Below are 20,966 nucleotides of genomic sequence, written 5' to 3'. Positions count from 1 at the left end.
TCCTATTTGATTCTTTCAAAGGACTGGGTAATATCTTATTTATGGTTTAAAACATCTCTAGTGCTGGCACTGTCCCTGGTGTGGCACGGTCTTGGGGGTGGCAAGGTATAGTGGTGGAACGATCTGAGGGGTGGCATGGTATGGTGGTGGCACGGTTTGGAGTATAGCACTGTCTGGGGTGGGGCACAGTATTGTGGTAGCATGGTATTGGTGGCATGGTATAGTGGTGGCACGGTTTGAGGGGTGGCACGGTAGGGCGGTGGAACGGTCTGGAGTGTAGCACTGTCTGGGGCGTGGCACAGTAGTGTGGTAGCATGGTATTGGTGGCATGGTATAGTGGTGGCACGGTAGGGTGGTGGAACGGTCTGGAGTATAGCACTGTCTGGGGCGTGGCACAGTAGTGTGGTAGCATGGTATGGTGGTGCTACCACGGCCACCCTTAACTCCAGGCCGGGGCCTGGTAGAATTGGCAACGTTGCAAGTAGTGTTGTCTAGCGCAAGACTTCCCATAAGATAACATGACAGACAGGTAATACCAGCTCATTAATTTGCGTATTCATTTTAATTTAAATTTATGAACATAAATTTAATAACAGATTGAAAATATAACATATAGAATTGAAAAACAAAACAAAATTTTAATTGATTATATATTTTTGCACATTTAAAGAGGAGTCGAAATTTGCATAGACCAGTAACCAAGCTTTCGTATTCTTAAAACATACACAACCATTAGCTGCCTCAAAACAAAACAGCTGTTACAACCCTGCTTGCGATGTTGCCACTTCGAAGGCCGCGGCCTGGAGTTAAAGGTGGCCGTGGGTGCTACGGTAAGATAGTGACACGTACTTGGGGTGGCATGGTACATAGTGTTTGCACGGTCTGAGGGGTGGCACTGTAAAGTGATAGCGCGGTATGGTGGTGACATGATCTGATGGTGACACGGTCTGGGGAGTGGCACGGTCTGTATTAGTAAACATAATTGAACAATTGTATAACTATATTTCATTCTTCAATTATTCATTTGATTCCTTCAAAGAACTGAGTAATATCTTATTTATGGTTTAAAACATCTCAATTGTGTCAATTACAGACAAAGTGATTGATGTATAGGCCTACTGACCTAAATCTGTTTTAATGTGAGATGCTATCTCATGTCCAATCTTGGTTATCTGCTAACTTGTATTCGATTATTAGGCGCATAACAACGCTTCAATATACCAAATTATATGTTTTTTGAGCTCTACATATGAATTATATATATGAATTTGAACGGATGATCTTTTTGGCCTCGAGGGACCTTAACACGAAAAAGTAAATCGGTCCCGGGGTCCAGGTCTTACTATGAGTACTACGGTAATATCTAATATTCCCTATATGGGAAATTCGCCAAAGAACTATAATTTGACTTTAAAATGTAACAACATAAAAATATTTTTTTTAGGATAATCTATATTTATAAAAGAGTAAATTAGTATATATATATATATATATTTGAACATTATGAGCTCAGACACTGTTGGACCGATTGCCACGAAAATTGGTACATACGAGTAGAATTTCATGGAATAGGTGTATACACCATCAATTTCGTGATCCATCCAATCGGCTCCGCCCCAGTGGCTCTGGAGTTTCCGCATGTTAACCTTATGAGTACTTATATTTAAATGGAATTAAAAAATCTTAACAGCTGTTTCAACTAGACAATTTGATTGATGTTCAAAAGTATAAAAAAGTTAATAGGTTTACCAACAGGGTGCAGCACTATTATTATTTTTTTTATATATGACAACAGCTAATTTGTACCAAGCAGAAACAAAAAGCTGTGATACATGGAATGGATGGATTTTTTTACAGTTATGTTTATGTAGCCAGTTAATACAAATAGTAAATTAATAAAAGTCTATCCTCATACAGCAGGTCTAGGGAACATAATAATTGTTCTATTTAGCGTTCTCAAGCTGCTTGCTATCATTTTCAAGAAACCAAAATTGTTTCTTTTGCATCCCTGTTGCAAGGCACGGGAATAGCGGCTAGTAGTTAGTAAAAAGTAAACACTGCAAAAAAACCCTCGTACTTAAACATTATCAAGAATCTATGCAAATATTTTATGTAATAGCATTGTAATAGTAGTTTTAGGCAAGTTAAACGCCAGTAAAGAATATAAATTGAAAACAATAAATTAGTTTAATATGGAAACAGAAACCAATTATTACGACTAATAATTCCATTTTACTTGGTTGGCCAAATGCAAAATTAATTAGTAATTAAGTTTGGTAATTAGTTGCTTTTAATCAATATTAAAAACAGAGGAAATTTAAATGGGGAAATAATTTCATTAGTGTTGCTATTATAACGTTCGCACTCAATTAGTTTTTCGAATAATGTATTGTAATGTACATGTGTTAATTAAAACATCGCGAGTTTTTCACCATTAAACTCTATCTGTACTTGTTAAAGGAAAACATGTAATATTTATGGCCATTATTATTTCTCATTGAGATTTAATGGTTTCGTGATACTGCTAGGAGAGACAATGAAGTAAAATTATAAAAAAAAAAACTAAACAAATTATAAACTTGACTTTGAAATAGTTCAAAGTTTTTTGTTTAATGACCACAACACGTAAAAATATACCTGTAGATTAATGAAGTTTTGTTTTTCTCAAGCATATGTTTTTCACAATGCACATATCTATAATCAAATAACAGGTCCATTGCTCTGTGTGAGCACAAATTGAATATAATAATGTTTTTAAATGCAATTTTGTGTTGTAACAATGATATTAAATAACCAATAGTAAAATAAAATATTTGATTGTTGTTATTGAGACATCATAACAATAATTCATTTAACTTAGTTTGATAATAAAAATCAAGCAAAACAATCTATTTCGCTTTATACCGACAAATGATTCAGTTAAACAAAATAAGGGGGCTTATAGGTTTTTATTAAAATTTAAAACTGTGGTAAAAACCATTAAAATGGTATATCCATATTAACCAGGGTAGTTTAAATGTACTTAGCAGTGTGTGCACGATATGTATCTTGCACATTAAACTTCGCTATCTAGGTCTAGTGCTTTCTCATAAGCCAACACTTTACCACCTCACCTGTGCGATAATATGATTACTGTAGTTATCTTCCTCCTCATATCCTGTTCACATCCATCTTAATTCGATAGCTAAATACGAATAATGCATATAATACAGGGTGTCGCGTAAGTAAACAGACAAACTCCTTTATTTAGAATTTAAAATTTGCTATCAAACGAGACCAAGCTCAAAAAGATTGATTAAAAAATAAATGAAATATAATTTTTTTAAATGTTTAATTTAATAATTTTCATGTAATTTGTTTCATTACATGTTTTAGACTGTGTTTTTATTATTGTTTTTAATAAAACAAAAAACTATTGCAAATTATAGATGTATGAAAGCTTTATGTTGTTTACCTTCTAAATAAATTAAACACTATGAGCAATGCTCGGTCTTATAGTACTATATATAATTTATTATATTATATAAGCTTCGTTCCCTACAGCAAACACAAATTTATCACATAAAATATTTATGTAAACTTAAATTTTTAGAAATTTTATAACGTACGTAAACTCAAAACTCACAAAACTTAAGTATTTTAAAAATACATTAAATCAACAAACTATAGAAAAATAATTACATAGCCTATTATGTTGTAAAAATAATATTTTTAACTATTCATACCAAAAGTAATCAACATATCCCCATATATTTCTCTGACTTTACCTGTATTCTGTTGTAAAGAATTAATTTTATTAAAAGTTATTTACTAAACGTTTAAAATTGTATTCTTTTACCAACACAAAAAACTTGTTGTACCTTAACGTGTTAAAATTTTGTTTGGTTCTTCAGTACATGTTATGACGATAATAACACTTGACAAACAAAATAATCGATATATAAATCCCTAAGTACCCATAAACTTTTGAGAAAACTACAAGTCACACCCCCATAAACCATATACTTAAAATGTTCGTCATGGCGAGAAACCTTGCACAAAACTATCCATTATGTCATAAATTGCCCTTTAAGGTCGTGATTCCTTTTTAAAGGGAACTTTCCATATACCTAATGCTAAAAATACCTTAACTGTATGTACTGTCTTTAAATACCATATTTAATTGTAATATTTATCAGCTGACTTTTTGTTTGTTTTTGTTTATGTGATGAGTTTTTGGAAATTGGTATTAAAACAGGGTTGATCTTATCTTGGTTTTATTTTATCTTCAAACACTTACACTGTACTTATTTGTTTCTTATTATTTCAATGTATTACCTTATTAAAATCAGGTGTGATTATTTGTTTGTAGGCTATTACTGTTTTCTGTTTCGTTTATTTCAGTTTAACTTACCCAATCAATAGTTTTATTAATTTATGAAGTGAAACAGGGTGAAGGCCGTGGGTAATAGCTTACTAATTAGGATGTCAATAGTTGACTAACTAAAAACATCTGTTTGACATAAATTGAAATACAGTAGTCAGTAGACGTCAATAAAAGACATTAAGACATTCAAGTTGTCAATATAAACCAACTTATACATTTCACGCAAACATTGTAAGTTAATCATTATATACGTTTTCAACACGATTAGTCTATAACAGTGCATTAGTAATTTTGAATAGGTTCTAATCCAAAGAAAAACATATGCATTAGGTATCGTTCTGCATGGTTTGAGAAAATAACGGCTTAAACTATCTTTCAGAGTTCGTAGTATTTTAAATAAATGTATTTTCTGCAATCTCCTCACAAGTACAAACGTTTCTTTGAGTTGAACCGCATGAATAATTTATGTTATTGCCAAATGCAACCTCACATGCGGGGCTTTCCATAGATTTTTGAAAGAGAATATATATCAACCGTGGTAAAATGCCCAGGTAACTCATGCATTTTAAATTGAAGTTATCGCCTACTCAAAATAATCAATAAAACCATCATGCAGATCTATGAATAATTATGTACACATTTGTGATTAATTTATAGAGAACTAGCAGAGTACCCGTCCTTCGTACGGGGTTGGCATATAAGTATAAAATGCTTATTGCAGTTATGGGTGAGGACATGGTTTAAGAAAGTTTGGTTCTTTTGTTCTACCACTGCCCCTGAACCATTGAAAAAAGTAAAGGTCTCATTGTGTACCACAGCTTTTTGTTGCTAGTTGGTTCAAATTAGCTGTTGTCATAAATGCAAAAACATAATAGTGCTGAACCTCTAGGTAAACCTTAAAACCTGTTAATGCTATAATAGAACTAACTTGCGCAGTTGAAACAGCTGACGAAATTCTTTAATTCCTTTTGGATATATTTTTATCAAATTTGTCAAATTTATTTATTCTATACTAAGCTAATAGTATTTTCCTACAATCACGCTACGTAAACCTGCCTGTAGCAGCATAACCTAGATACTCAATAACGTAATGTTATTGAATTAGATTTAATTGAAAATAGACTGCAGGTGTGCTGCGGCGGGGGTATTATGGAATTGTAATTTATGTAGAAATAGACTTTGAGGTAGTACATGATTAGCTCTAAGTTATATAAGATACTAAAAAAATCAATCCCGTCGGTCCCAATTAGTAGCGTCGGTCGCTTAAAAATTTGACTGGCGCTACTGCAACCAGCGCTACTATTCGTATTCGCTAGCAGATATACCCGTGCCTTGCAACGGGGTCTGTATGCAAAAGAGTTAATGCTGGGTCTTTATAAATGCCAAATGGTTTCATTCCCTACCATTTATTTTAGAAACGAAATTGAACTGTATTAGCCTACTTAACTTGATAATTGTAATAGGTCTAGTACTTTTTATTTACTCAACTCATACAGTGAATACTTATTTAGGCTACCTAGGATACAAAACCAATGATATATTTTAAGGTATAATAAAATAACCTGTTTAATGGTTTGGACTGTAAACGAAAAGCTATCACAATAGTTCCAAACCTGTCAATAGTGTAGTTTTCTAACATATTTTAGGGAAATGACAATCAGGCAAATGGAAATTCGCTTAGTCTATAGGTTTGCTGCAGCAGGGATATTAAATTACTGTTTACACAAAAATAAATCCAAAACATAATACTCATACAACTCAGGATAAAGGCCTAGGTTGATACGGCAATGATTGTAGAATCTTAATTATTTCCTATATCTATAAATAATTTCTTTTTACAATGAAATATTCAGTGTAAAATATTATTACAGCATATCACAAATATTATAACGGACTCAGTATAATTGATTATAGACATAAACAAATTATGTAACTGAAAGAATCCTATTATAATGAAATTACATTAACACATGGTTTGACAGCTCCATTTAAGTAATGTTTACATTCAGGCTAGTGACGTCATAATTTTAAATATGATCCTTACCCTCTCTGTTCTAATATTCGTGCAGTATCTATACTTATTTAATACGCAAGCATGTTTTTTGTGACAAGTACTCCTCCGAAACTACTGAACCGATTGACATGTTTTTGGTGTAATTGGAAAGAGCGTAACGTAAAGTTGTGCAGGAAACTTTTTTTTAGGGAAATAGTTAGGGAGTGAGGCCCTGAGGCCCTTTAAATTTCAAAAATTGTTATAAAACTCCAGCTGTTGTCAGAAGTTTAAAGTGAGAAGAAGAACATATGTTAATTCTAAACATCCAATAAGTTTGCTAATACAGTTTGTTACAAACATTTACTGACTTGGTTTAAATGAGATCTATTATATCATTAAAGTGATACAATCAAATTTTATGTAAACGGTTAAGGCAATTTACCAAATAAAAATAGAGGCATATGGCATATCAAAATGAAGCTTTGAGTGTGTAGATTTGCCGAAAAGTATTGATATGGACGAACTCCCTAAGGGCTCTGTCCCACGGGCTGATTTCCAAAGGGCTACGCCTTGCATGTTTTGGAAGTTATTATTCGATGAATTTAGTGAACAACGGCTGGCCAATGCAATTGACAATATAGTTTGTTTGTTTAAATTTTTGTTTACTTATTTTATTATTTACTTTTATGTTCTTAAAAGAAGTGCGGCGAATGGACAGTGAAGCTATTTCTAGCTGTTACATACAAGTGAGTGATTAAAGGTGATCGAAACACAATAAATATGGGATTAAAACCATGTATGTTCTTCGTTCCAAGCGGTTGTCACCGATCTTTAACAGGTCGCAATTTCATTGAAAAGTATTAAAGTAAAGTATTAAAGACGTCGTGAAAGAGAGCTGCGTTTACAGGTACAACATCGGCCAACCTTAGGACGTAAGGTATGAAGGTTCCACTGCTTTTAACACCCTTTCAGATGACAATTTCTCGAACTTGGGCCCTTTAAATGAAATATAAAGTCAAAGTTGATTAAATTAATGTAATGGTGCCTTCTGTTCGCCCGTGAATTCGCGGGTAGAACCTCTTGTTTAAATAAATGTTCGAACCTAGCGAAATCAAAATGCATTTGACAGTTTAGTTCTGCTTGTTTACATTTTTAAACGTTGTAGGTTTGTTCTTTGTTACCATCAATCAATATTTACTTTTAAATCTCTCACCTCAAATTTTTGAAAGCCCATGGGGCAGAGCCCTAGGACAATATCGAAGTGGGAATAGTTCTATATGTATCCTCAGAGCTGTAGCTTCATTTGTGTGCAATTTGAGCCCAGTCGGTTCAGTAGTTTTTGAGATTATCTCATACAAACACACACCCAGACACCACCTCTTCTTTATAATAGTATAGATAACAACTTCAATTACTAGGTACTAACTATCTATTGGTTGGTTTATTCCCTGGTAACTAATGTCTGGAATGTCAAATCGGTAAGAAGTCTCCTACCTTATTATACTAATACTTGGTATACTTATACTTATACAGTTATTATACTTGGATAATTCATCAGAGTTTTAAATGTAGTGACATCCATTCAATGTATACTATAAAACTACAACAATCGTGATTTGGAATCATTGTGTTGATGTTTGAATGGCTAGTTTATGGCCATGTGGTTATCATTACTAATCCGACATCAAACTGGGGATAGTCTTTTTCATACCCATATTGACTCGTACATCAACATAAACACACTAGGCAAGTCGGACTGAAATTTGAGACGGGTAACGGGAGTGATTATCAAATATTTTTTTAAGTTGAATGTCGCCAACTGGCTTCTAGACAGTAATGTAAGAAAAGAACGATGAGTTGTAACTGGTTATGGACCTCTGGAACAAAGATAAAATTAGTACGAGGCTTCTTAGAGCCTGAATTTAGAAGGCTTGACTCAGTACTAAATGAAACTGTTGGTTGAATTCCGTAAATGCGTATCTTTTAATTGAAGAATAGTAATATCGAAAACTCTTCAATATTGAATACAATTTTGAATATCCAGAATATTGTAACAAAATTTATCTGACGTCAGTTAGAATCCACCCTGAGCAATTCCTCAATCCACTGAGGCACCTCAACTATTGCTTACCACAGCCTAAGTTTTAAAGTTTAAAGTTTTTAAGTTTTTTATAGCAAGTTTTGTAAATATTAATATAGTGACGCTATCTATCCGAGATACTTCGGTCAAAGACAACAAGTATTCAAGTAAGTATTTAAAATAAGTGCGATTTTAAAATGTACATCAGTCTTGTATGGGACGAAATCCAAGTTGCATACCGCTGATCAAAAAATCCTGTTAAAAGCTTGGTCATACAAGCTTGCTTTAAGCTTACTGTTGAATGGTTATACTGTAATTTCAAATCAGTTTTAAGTCATTAACCTCAAGCTAGGGATAGCGAAGCCCAAGCTCATACCAAGTTGAAAAAGTGTACACTTTGAAGCTTAAAACAAACCTAATTTAATCTATGCTTTACCCAAGCTAAAGCTAAGCTTGTAATTTTATTACTCTAAGCTTGGAACAAGTTTGAAATAGGTTTCTTGTGCTGTGTGGGTATGTTATGCTATAAAAGAGACTTCGACACATTTAAGTAACTTCACAAAAAATGTGTTTTGCATTTTAACCCACAAATAAGTCTACTGTTTTACTTAATTAAAATGCTATGCTTTTAATTAAGTTAAACCTTTTTGATGAAAATTTGCATCAACTCAGGTAATAATAGGATAATTTAAATAAAATAAAATTCACATAAACCTGATAATCACGTTCTATTTAGGGACAATCAGATTTCATTAAATTAATCATATATAGAATAACTAACATGTTTAAGAGATAATTACAACAAATGACAGTTCAATGTAACCATCGATAGCTTTAGTTTCCATTTTTCTTAATTATGGTAATCGTTTTCATTTACAAACAATAATCTCGTATTAATTATCGAACGATCATTTTTATCAATTTCCTGAACACTAATTAGGTTTATAGCTAGGTATAGTTTTACAAAAGTATTGAGCACTGTATGTGCTTATTTTCTATATAATATCGATTTTATAACCCAGTTAAGTAATTGTATATCGAATTATATTCCGACAATGGCACAAACTTTATAGCTGCAGATAGGGAACTTAGAAACGCTGTTAAGTCACTCAACCACGAAAAGATCCAAAAAGACGTTGTGAACCACGGGATAAAGTGGAATTTCATTTGCCCGCGAGCACCACATATGGGAAGCTGCTAGGAAAGACTCGTGAGGTCTGTAAGGAGTGTTATGCGCTGCCAGTACCCAAATACGAAAAGCTTCAGACATTCATGGTTCGCGTTGAATTTAAAATAAATTCTAAAACTACAACCTATTGATTAATAAAACATATTTACAAAGAGACAGCTGTCGACAAAGCATAACATTTTTTTGTCTTTAATTCTTTATTTGTAACGGTTTAAAAATAGTAAAATAAAAAAAATATAGAATATAAAACAAACAATATTTAGCATAATAAAAAATAATGTAGCCTACGTTCTATGCGTATATTTTTGGTCCGTCAATTTCTAGCGTATGAATTTTACGACCGTAAGAATGTTTCCAGGTTAAATTTACTACGGACCTGCAACATATTGGCGCTCTACCTTGCTCAGATATGTATTGAGGAATGCAGGCTCCAGCATACTGACCATATTTAGAAATCGATGTTGATATAGCTTATATTTTGCCGTCTGAATAGATACCTATCTAAATCTATTATAGAAATTGTATTACTCAAGATTAAAGTCTTAAGAACCATTCAATCAAAATTTGTTTGTAACATGAATTTTTGAGTAGAATAAAAAAATTTTTCTCATAACACTAACACAACAGTAAAACATATACAGGGTGAGTTTTAATTGTCCCCCCCCAACTTTTTTCTACATTTTTTCAAATATCAATCCCAGACCACTTCCAAACATTGTTGGGTAGTAAGTACTTCATTTTGACAAGGTGGTCATTTCCGGCCGCCATCTTGGATCCGCCATATTGGATGCAAAACTTTTTTTTACTGTAAAGGTGGGGTTGTGACCCATTATTTCGAACTACATTTTTATCCTGATTACAATGCCGCAAACCGTTTTTAAAAATCTTGATTCATTCTAAAGTTACGAGGGCTTTTTAAAACTTTATTTTTAGCCCATTTTAACATTGTGCATTTACAAACTAAGACCATAATCCCAAAATAGTGCTAGATAATGATAAGTATACACTACCAGTAATTGTCCACCTATTTTCACTTGGTTATGACTGATGTATTTTTTTCGGCCGCCATCTTGGATCCGCCATTTTGAAATGTGATAAATTATTTTAAATATGAAGGGGGTGTCGTGACCCATCATTTTGAACTACTTTTTTAAGCTAAACTCAATGCCGCAATCCATTTTTTGTTATCATGTTTTATTTATTAAATATTTAAATTTTTTTGTTGAAAATGTAAATATTTCAAAATCAAAAAATGAAAATGAAAAACAGATTATGGAATTAAGTTCAGCTTAAAAAGTAGTTAGAAATAATGGGTCACTACACCCCCTTCATATTTAAAATAATTTATCACATTTCAAAATGGCGGATCCAAGATGGCGGTCGAAAAAAATACATCAGTCATAACCAAGTGAAAATAGGTGGACAATTACTGGTAGTGTATACTTATCATTATCTAGCACTATTTTGGGATTATGGTCTTAGTTTGTAAATGCACAATGTTAAAATGGGCTAAAAATAAAGTTTTAAAAAGCCCTCGTAACTTTAGAATGAATCAAGATTTTTAAAAACGGTTTGCGGCATTGTAATCAGGATAAAAATGTAGTTCGAAATAATGGGTCACAACCCCACCTTTACAGTAAAAAAAAAGTTTTGCATCCAATATGGCGGATCCAAGATGGCGGCCGGAAATGACCACCTTGTCAAAATGAAGTACTTACTACCCAACAATGTTTGGAAGTGGTCTGGGATTGATATTTGAAAAAATGTAGAAAAAAGTTGGGGGGGGGGGACAATTAAAACTCACCCTGTATAATATAACTAAGTGAAATGTCGTATATAAGCCAACATAAAATGTAAGTTCTAGATTCGACCACCAGGTAGGCCTATATTCTCGTTACAAATTAATTAATGTGGTGCCCCTGGGATTGGTACCTTGACAACTATTTGTGAAGAACTCTATGTTTTGTAAGAAGAGTATAGTTGTCATAGCTATTTTTACTACATTCTTTCCATGTTTTTTTAACATTTTATCTGACAGGACTTAAGAAAGTCAGTGAATGTTTGTGTTTTGTGCTAGGCATTAACAATAATTCCTAGCACTCACTTGTGATGTATTAATAGCAGATTTTCTTTATCAAAGGGTTCACAAAGGTAGGTATGATTCTTCATTAGGGTCTTCAATAAGGATGTGCTGAAACTATTCAAAACATGGCATTTGCGCAAAATATAAATACCTACAACCCAACGAGGACAATTAATTTTGCTTTATAACACTTAAAACATATATTTACGCTTATATTGTTACTCACAAGACGGTAAATATACAAAATACCCCCGCCGCAGCAAACCAAGTTCATGAAACCCATTCCAGAACTAGAGTAATTATAATATTCTTAAAACATGATTTGGACCATTTACAACAAACCTAAAATATACTATTGGTTTTAAGAGTGAAAAGTTGACATCGTAAGCAAGAAATTTAGGTATTATCAATTTTAAATTAACCCGAATTAATTATCCTACATGGTACTCAAATTTATTTACCAATCTGCATAAGCTGTTTTTCTGAATGACTGTTTTATTGGTCATGTTATAGGAAGAAATATTATTGATGATGATGGTTAAAAAAATATTTGTTTTCGTATATCTCAACAACTACGTGTTAGATGATAAATAGAAAAATAAAAGACATTCAGATTCCTCCTTATCTGTAGTCTTCCTCCTCAGACATGTTGGGACAAGAATCAGTTTCTAAGGGATGTTTGATGTTCTACATCAGCAGCTCTCGTCATTTCCTGTCTCATATCTTTATGTCCTTGGGCAACCAGGAGCTCTGCGATATCAAAGTAAACACTCACTCAACTTTAAATAAGGTTCAGATTAAAATTCACGATGATTCTTATGTAATATTTCCAATGACAAGTTATGTAAAATCTGGAAATCTGTTTTTGACTCTAACTCAAGTTGTTTAGTTCTACATAATATGTTATAAACTAATTATAACTGTTTCCTACTCTATGTTTTCACTATGAGAAGACTTTGTGGGATTTTCTTTTACGATTATGGAATACGCTGAATTTGTGTGAAGAAATACATTATGAAATTTCTTAGTAATTTATTTGTTGATAAAATAACCTCAAATACGTAATATTTGTTGAGGTAAATTGTCCGGTTATAAATCTATGGTGATCTACGGTTACATTGATATTTAATAGGTGTGTAAAATGAAAAGCAGCGAGGATTGAAGTTGCGAAAATATTCCCTCCTATCTTTATATTAAAACTGCACATCGGATAAAACACGAAGTCCTCTGACGTGGTTTTATATTGATGAAATAATCCTTTACAGTCCGAACAGTAGCAGACAAATCCCCAACATGTGAACAACTTCTATTCGGTTAAGTTTTATTTTTATTTTCCAATTGTGTTCTTTTACAAAACACCTTGCAGTAGTTGCAGTATAGATTCCAGGTACAATTTAGCCTCTGTTTACTAAATCAGATTCAACATTCAATTTAAAAATAGGATGCATGGGTAGATTTTTAACTGTAAAATTCAAAATGAAAGGTATAAAATATGTTAACTATAAAACAGTTAAACAAATGTTTTATAGAATGTTGCCCTATTCAATTTGTAATTCAAAATTCCTCACATTATAGACCTATAACATAAATTAATATCTGTTTTAATTACCTTTTAGGAACTTTAAATAAAGTTTTTCAAGTTAATAGTGGGAATTTATGTTTAATAATTCTTCAATGAAAACTGCGAGAAAATGATTTTATATAATATAATAAGTTTTTATGCTTCAATTCGCAAGATCCAAAAAATGGTACAACTAAAGGTTGCAGTTAATTGAAGATTTTTAATGCGTCTAGATTATTTTAGATACTATACATCTTTGAATAGAATACCCTACCACAGCAAACCTGCAGACTAAGCGAATTCCATTTGCCTGATTGGTATTTGCCTGATTTCGTCTTCTGTACTATAAAGGCAAAATTATGGAACACACATAGAGGAGATAGTTGACTACAGTTTTACTTTTCTTTATTTCACAAAAGTGGATTATAAACTATTTTAACAAAGGCCCTATTTTTTATATTTATTTCTGTTGTGTGATACATTTATTTGACTCATAATGTTCACTTTTATTAAGTCCAAAACCCTTCATTTGTTTACACTCCCTTGCAGCTTCATTCAAAATTTGATTCAAGTTTGAGAACACCAAGACACTATATTCCAGATTCAACCAGAACACCAGATTCAAGCTTATCTGTTTACCAAAAAAGGTGAGAGTCAAATCTTTCTAAAATATGAATTAATCGCTTGAAAATGGAGGCTTACAAATTACAGTAAGCTTGACAATGGCGTGGAAACTCCAAGTACTACGTACTTTGTCAAAGATGGCTAGTTATAATAATCGTAAGTTAATGCGAATCGGTGGTGAAAAAACCAATAAATGTAAAAAGAAAAATCGGGGTTCTTTCTAATCTTTCTAAAATAGTCAAATCTTGTTCAAACAGTGAGTATATTTCGTAGATACATCTTCTACATTCAATAGGCTCATAAAGTCCAATCAATAAAAAAAGCTTTACACGAATTTTAACTTACAAGAGCAGGAAAGTTAAATTTCTAAATGGCTAGGCCTACATACAGTATAGGATGTGTACTCATATTGAAAAATCTGAAACAAAAATATTCAATAGGTAAATTTATATTTACTGCCATTATTTTTCAATTACCTACCTGATTTAATCTTATTGTTAGTAATAATAAGATTGGTATTACAACAAATCAACACCTATTGCGAAAATTTAATTTAAAAACTTAAAAACCTTTAAAAATAATATACAAAAATATGAAAAAAATCCTTTTGTATGTCTTAGTATAACATAGTGTGCATGTTCATAAAAAATACAAACAATTCATTTCCAAATATAACTCTTTATAAATAAACAATTTCCTGCTTGGCTTAAGGAGGCTAGGGAGAAAGAAATTGAGTTGGCACCGTATTACTAAGGGAAAATGAATTCAACAGTTGATTAAAAGAAAGGTTTCAAGATGATTTCCCAAGAGGCACTTTTTAAATCAGTTTGCAGACCCGTTAAAGGCACTACAAAATTTTCCACAAAGAACTTAATAAAAAATCTATTATAAAGGCAATCAATGAATAGAATTTTTCGATCAGCCTATTGATTATATTTACGTAGATTATTATATTCATCGGGTAAATAACTGTATTTTTTATTTGTTTTTTTGCACACTAAATATATCTTTTAGCGAATTTCCCATATAGGGAATAAGCTATTACCGTAGGTCTCATGGTAAGACCTAGACCCGGGACCGATTTACTTTTTCGTTTTGAGGACCCCAGAGGCCAAAAACACCATCCGTTCAAATTCATATATATATATATATATATTTATATAGTTATATATATATATATATATATATATATTTATTTATTTATATATGTGTCCGTTAGCACGATAACTGATGAAATTTGGTACAAACGTGTAAACTTACATTTATTGGAACGAGTTCGCGAACCAGCATAATCGGACCATGGGATCAGGGGTTAATGGGGGGTTTTATGGGGTAAAAATGGGTTTTTCTCATTTTTGACCTTAAAAACTTTAAATTTCTAAATTTCTCTCTAGACCATTTTGAAGAGCTTAAAAAAAAAACAAATAATTTAGTATATTGAAGTGTTTTTGAATGTTCATTGACTACGGAGAAAATTTAAAAAATTGTAAATTTAAAATTCCCATGTTATTCTTATGGAGAATAAATAAACTGCTCTAGTTTGCTTGTTTATGGATACATTTAAATCAAATTTGGCAATTTGGTTTATTTCATACTAAGCTATCAATATTTCAATTGAAAAAAACACACCTCAACATCTTCCCCGTAGCAGCAAACCTAACTACTCACTAAAATTAATGTAATTTAAATAGGAAATAAATCTGAAAATTTATAGGGAATATTTTAGTAGAAATCAAGCCGGGTAAATGGGTATTCGCTTAGTATGCAGGTTTGCTGCGACGGGGGTATTTAGCTTTAACTCTGTAAATGGATTCACACAAAGTGACAGACATACAGGGACAGTTTTATTCATCGTATTAAGCAATGGAAGTACTCGCATTTAATATTATTGTAAAGGACTCACGTAAGTAACACATTTTCTGATAAGGAATCACTGACAGGATATATATGTTATGTAATATAAGACTAAATAAAAAAAAAACATACTACATTTAATATTTAGTATTTAAGACTTGTCCGTGGAATACTTCGAAAGTCCTATGATAGGACATATATTTGGAATCCTGCTTACTGTAATAAAATTTTTTTTTTTAATACAGCTAGAACATTTATTACCCGTTATTTAGGTATGGGATCGTTTATTCAGAATTTTATAATGTTTTACGCTTTAAATGATATGTATTTTTATTGAAACATTTTATGGACAGAAAACACGTCAGATTAAATAAGACTACATGGGTGGGTAGTAAAAAGATCTGCAATTGTTTACAAATCTTATATAGACGTTTTTAAGAGCTAAGACACCCAACACTGGATGGTATTAACTTACCTTCTATTTTATAGTAGGTAAGTTAAACAAATAAATTAATTGACTTAAGACATGGACAGATATAAAAGAGCCAGCAATCAATTATAGCCACTAGCCATGGTACTTGAATCATATTTTTTGTACACTCCAAATGTGTTAAACGCAAAAGTACTGTTTAACGTATGAAGCACAGAAACGTAATGTATTTATCCAGATGGTAATGTCTGATGCTCTCCCACCCTTGTAATTTCCGGGATCATATCTTCATTGCTTTTGGTGCATTTGTGAAAGATAACAAGAGTAAATGGTGTAATCTTGGTTTTTACGTTTTATTTGAATAAAGAAGAAATGTAATTTAATGTGTTGTACTTCGGTAAAAGAAATAAAATAAAAAATCTTACAGTCATCTTAAGTGTTTTTTTTTCATTGTGTAGCCTACGAAAGAAAAAGTACTACGGACACTTCAAATAACTACTCATATAATATAAGATAAATTGTTCGAATGTATAATATAGATTAAATGTATAGTAAAGACATTTAAAAAAATCCTTTTAAAACGTCTCTATTGCACTAGAGAATAATTTGTTACTATGTTTAATGCATATATTTCGTAATAAAGTTATCATACTGATATTGTTAATGTTCTAGACCTTACAGCTTAAAAAAATACTATTTTTTATTTAAATCTCAGACTTAGCCTCCTCCAGATAAGAGGTTAATTTGTGAAATCACTGTTGAATATAAATAGCTTATAGAAGTCTCGATAATAGTGCAAATAGTTTTACATAATTACTGTTTATGATAGGTTCATACATATATTATTAATTACGTTGACAAATTCCACATTATTGTGATGTATAGGCTATTATTTATACAAATATACACTTAAGGATATGATAGAGTACTATTTGGCATATTCAAATAGTTGAAATTATTCCCTCCTTGTGGAGAAGCTTGTAAACATTCCCTACCACAGTTTACACGGCCATCAATGTGTGGGGCAGAATTATTACGGACCAACAACATTTTATCCGTGTTCTCCCCTCACTAAATAATACATGAAAGAAATGCAGCCACGTGAAGTCATAGACTTCCTTAATCAATCTTAAAAATCTTAAAAAAGCTTTTGAGCGTTTGTAATTTCTCTTATAAATGATTATTGTTACTCTCACCGCTTCCTCACGATACGAGTTTTGACAAGCTAATGTTCAAAGTATGTGTCTGATTACTGAATCTGTTTATTTTACGTAGTTTTAATTAGTTAATATAAAAAAAAAACTGAATGTTATAATATTATTGAACAACATATAGCACTTTCTTATAGTAAGACCAATAGTTAGCAACATAAAAAAGAAAACAAATTTACAAACAAGCTAAATAATTCGAAATACGCGATTTGTTATTCTAATAAAACGGTCCAGCTGCTCTGTATTGGCGGCAAATGGGGTGGAACTGAGCGACCCTTCCACCTGAACAACTTTACTCAATGGTTTACTAAGATTATGTAAGACGAGGCAAATCATAGCTTGCGTTTCAATGATAACTTGAGACCAATCAAGAACAAGTACAACGTACACCATACAGTCTGATCACAGATTTAGCATTGATTGTGAGAGTACACTTCATGGAAATGTCTCGATGAAAACGATCACATTGTTCTTTTAAGTTCAAAATACGGGTTCCAATCAGCTGTTTCTAATTTCTTTTCGTCCATTTCAGTGCGTTCTACAACAGGAAAGGTGAGACATTTTTTCATATCCACATATATGTTCAGTTTTTCGTAACAATTTAAAAACCATAGTTAAAAAAAAAATCCGGTATTCATCAGATGTTGATGAGGTGTTATGGAACATTCATAGCTGAGTATCTCGGTGGTTATAGTGGTTGACTAGTAGTCGAAAGTCGACTGCCAGATCGATCCTGAGAAAAGTGAGTAGCTTTTTGATGATTCGAAACTGAACTCAGCTGTCCTTAATAATAGAGCTAAATAAATGGCCCTGGTTAATGAAACAGCTGATCTAAGTCGGTAAGGTACACAAAACCTCACACTCCGTTCTATACTCATCCTTCACTCATATTTGGGATAAAATAAGCACAACTTCACCGATATGGGGGTTCATCTTGATACTTACCAATCACATATTTGCAGCTAGTTACTCAAATAAAATATCAATCCGATAGAATTGTCTAATTTGCCTAATATTTTTTTAGCGTTTGGGTATCCGAACAAGGTAAATAATTTTTATCCTTGCTGAAGTTCAAACACTATATATTTACTAAAATTGTCTTTAAAAACACTAACACTCTTTGGTTCAACCTGTTTGATATTGTCTACATACCCACAAATACTAAAGAATACTGTGAAATCTGTAAATAAATACAGTGTTTCAAGAGTGGGCTATAACAGATGTATGTTTTATAAATTAATATGAGTTTTACTAATATTAGTATTTAAGATGCATATAATAAATATGATATAATAAATTTTAACATTCAATTAATTGTAGTAGTAAATTAATTATGTCATAGGATAGTTGCATTTATCAATAATAATGACATTTTGAAAGTACAACTATAACACATTACAGTCTTTTATGTGTCATAACAAAATAAGAAGAAACACATTTTGAGCATAGGTTTCAAGAAAGTCTAAGATAGTAGGCTTTATCCCTAATTGCTCTAAGGTTTATAATTACGTCAGGGACTTGTTAAGTTTACATTAGCGCGTCAGCGAGGTTGATAATCTCAGAAACCAAAACGTTGCCAGGCTCAATTCCCTTGTCTCATAATCCCTTCAGAGACTAAACCAATAATTGGCTGTTCTCAAGTATGGCACTTTGAAATTGATACAACTTATTGAGGTAAACATACTGATTAATGTGTGTAGTATAAATAATAACACTGTTTAGGTTCGTGTGTTCTGCTGCTACATGTTTGCATCTTACAAGAGTTTATAATTAAGCATGTTATATATTTACCTGCAACTGAGCGAGATTTTGTCAAATGATGTTAAATCATGTTCAATAGTTATAAACAGTCATTTTCCGTGTATATTTTGCAAAACTTCAGTATACAATATTCGATGATAAATGATTTCAAAAGATGGAAACCAATCAAAAAACTTTTACGTATTACAACAGTTCATTATTAATAGATGTATTATTTAGTTTTTATCTTTTTTACATTAACTGTTTGGGTGTGTGATTTCTACAATTATTTTATAATATTGGTGTAACAAACTAATATTTCATAGCTCTAAGAAAATTGTATTAATGTTAAAATCTACTGTTGTTTTTATTGTAAATAATAATTACAAATCGACTATTATATCTACATACTTAATAAGTAATAACGTTTGAATGTTTGCCTTTAATCAAGCTTTTCAATCAAAGATACAGTTCTCTTTGATTACTAGAACTAATTAATTTGGTAAAATCCATTTTACAAGGGTTTAGTTTATTTTGTTTTATCCTTGATTATCAGTTCAAAATCAAATATTTACATAATTTAAATTGTGATTATTTATCCTCTTTAGATGCAGTCTTCTTCGATTACAAATCGTTCTCTTCACTATAAACCAAATTCAAATTTAACTCACTCGCATTCTTACTGATGTAAAATGTTAATGGATGCACTGTTGATTTTTGAACTTGAATAGTTATTGTTTTCTTAACCCAAGTTTTTGAGAGGGTAAGAAAGTTTAAAATATTACATCATTTTTTATTCTACTTAACCATACTCATGGTGATTAGTTTTGACAATCGGTAATCCAAATAAAGGTTTCGCAATTTTGTGAAAACCAAAAACTGTATTTACAATTTTCAACAAAATATTCCTTCACCCGTTGCTAAATATTTAATCCCACGACATTTGATATTTGAAAACTAGCTTAAACGTTATACGATACTACTATTCCTACAGGTCCCCATGAGTGTAATCCAGTAAATTAAACCTAAAATAAAAATTTCCTAAAAAATTATCATGAAACGATAATGCATATCTTGTTTTGTAGTGTTATAGTGGATTGGAAATTTGCTCATATGGCAACTTACGTAATTTTGTCTAGCTGAATATTTTTACAACGTGTATATTAAAGACGTGCATTGTTTGAATAAATATAGTTTTCACAACAATTTGCAAGTAGTTTCTTCAAAAATATCTTAAATAAAACATATTAAGGCTTTTAAAATATCAATTGAACCCTTATTTAAAGTTGAGTGAGTGTTTACTTTGATAACGCAGAGCTCCTGGTTGCCCGCAGACATAAAGATATGAGACAGGAAATGACGAGAGCTGCTGATGTAGAACATCAAACATCCCTTAGAAACTCCCTCAACATTATCTGCTGGGATATGTTAAACACAGGTATAATGCAAATACCAAAATACAAAATGACCAACGTTTTATGTGTTTAAATAGAGAAATTTCATATTAGGAGTTTAATTATAATATTTTTCAAACCATCCAATACTTACACCACTATTGGCTTCAAACCTCCTAAGTTAACAAAAGGGACTTTTCAGAAGAGTGTCGTCACTATTTAAACTGTGGAAAACGCACAGATACGGTTAAGATAGGTTATATAATATCGTTTCCATTCATCTTTGACTCTCCTGGTATGGTACTCATTTGAAAACAATTTAAACCGTGTTGGAAAATTTTAAATAGTGGTGGCTCATTTCTGAAATAGACCCTACAACTAATCACCCGAAAAGAAATATTTTAATTAAAGGTACAGCATTTTCAATAATCATTTTACGAA

At 31.7% G+C, this 20,966-nt stretch overlaps 1 protein-coding gene across 1 annotated transcript; it reads right to left on the bottom strand.

Annotated features, from left to right (window-relative positions):
- Positions 1-46: 46 nt before the first annotated feature.
- Positions 47-412, bottom strand: LOC128994247 (uncharacterized). Its single transcript, XM_054418654.1, has one exon. It carries the CDS (start codon positions 410-412, stop codon positions 47-49), a length of 366 nt encoding a protein of 121 aa, XP_054274629.1.
- Between the last annotated feature and the right edge of the window lie 20,554 nt (positions 413-20,966).

The sequence above is a fragment of the Macrosteles quadrilineatus genome, unplaced genomic scaffold (genome assembly GCF_028750875.1).
Source record: "Macrosteles quadrilineatus isolate MER2022 unplaced genomic scaffold, UCM_ALF_1.0 Scaffold_5__1_contigs__length_97177068, whole genome shotgun sequence".
In the NCBI taxonomy this organism is placed as follows: domain Eukaryota; kingdom Metazoa; phylum Arthropoda; class Insecta; order Hemiptera; family Cicadellidae; genus Macrosteles; species Macrosteles quadrilineatus.
Note: the sequence above shows the minus strand (reverse complement) of the source record. Positions and strands in the feature narration are given on the sequence as shown.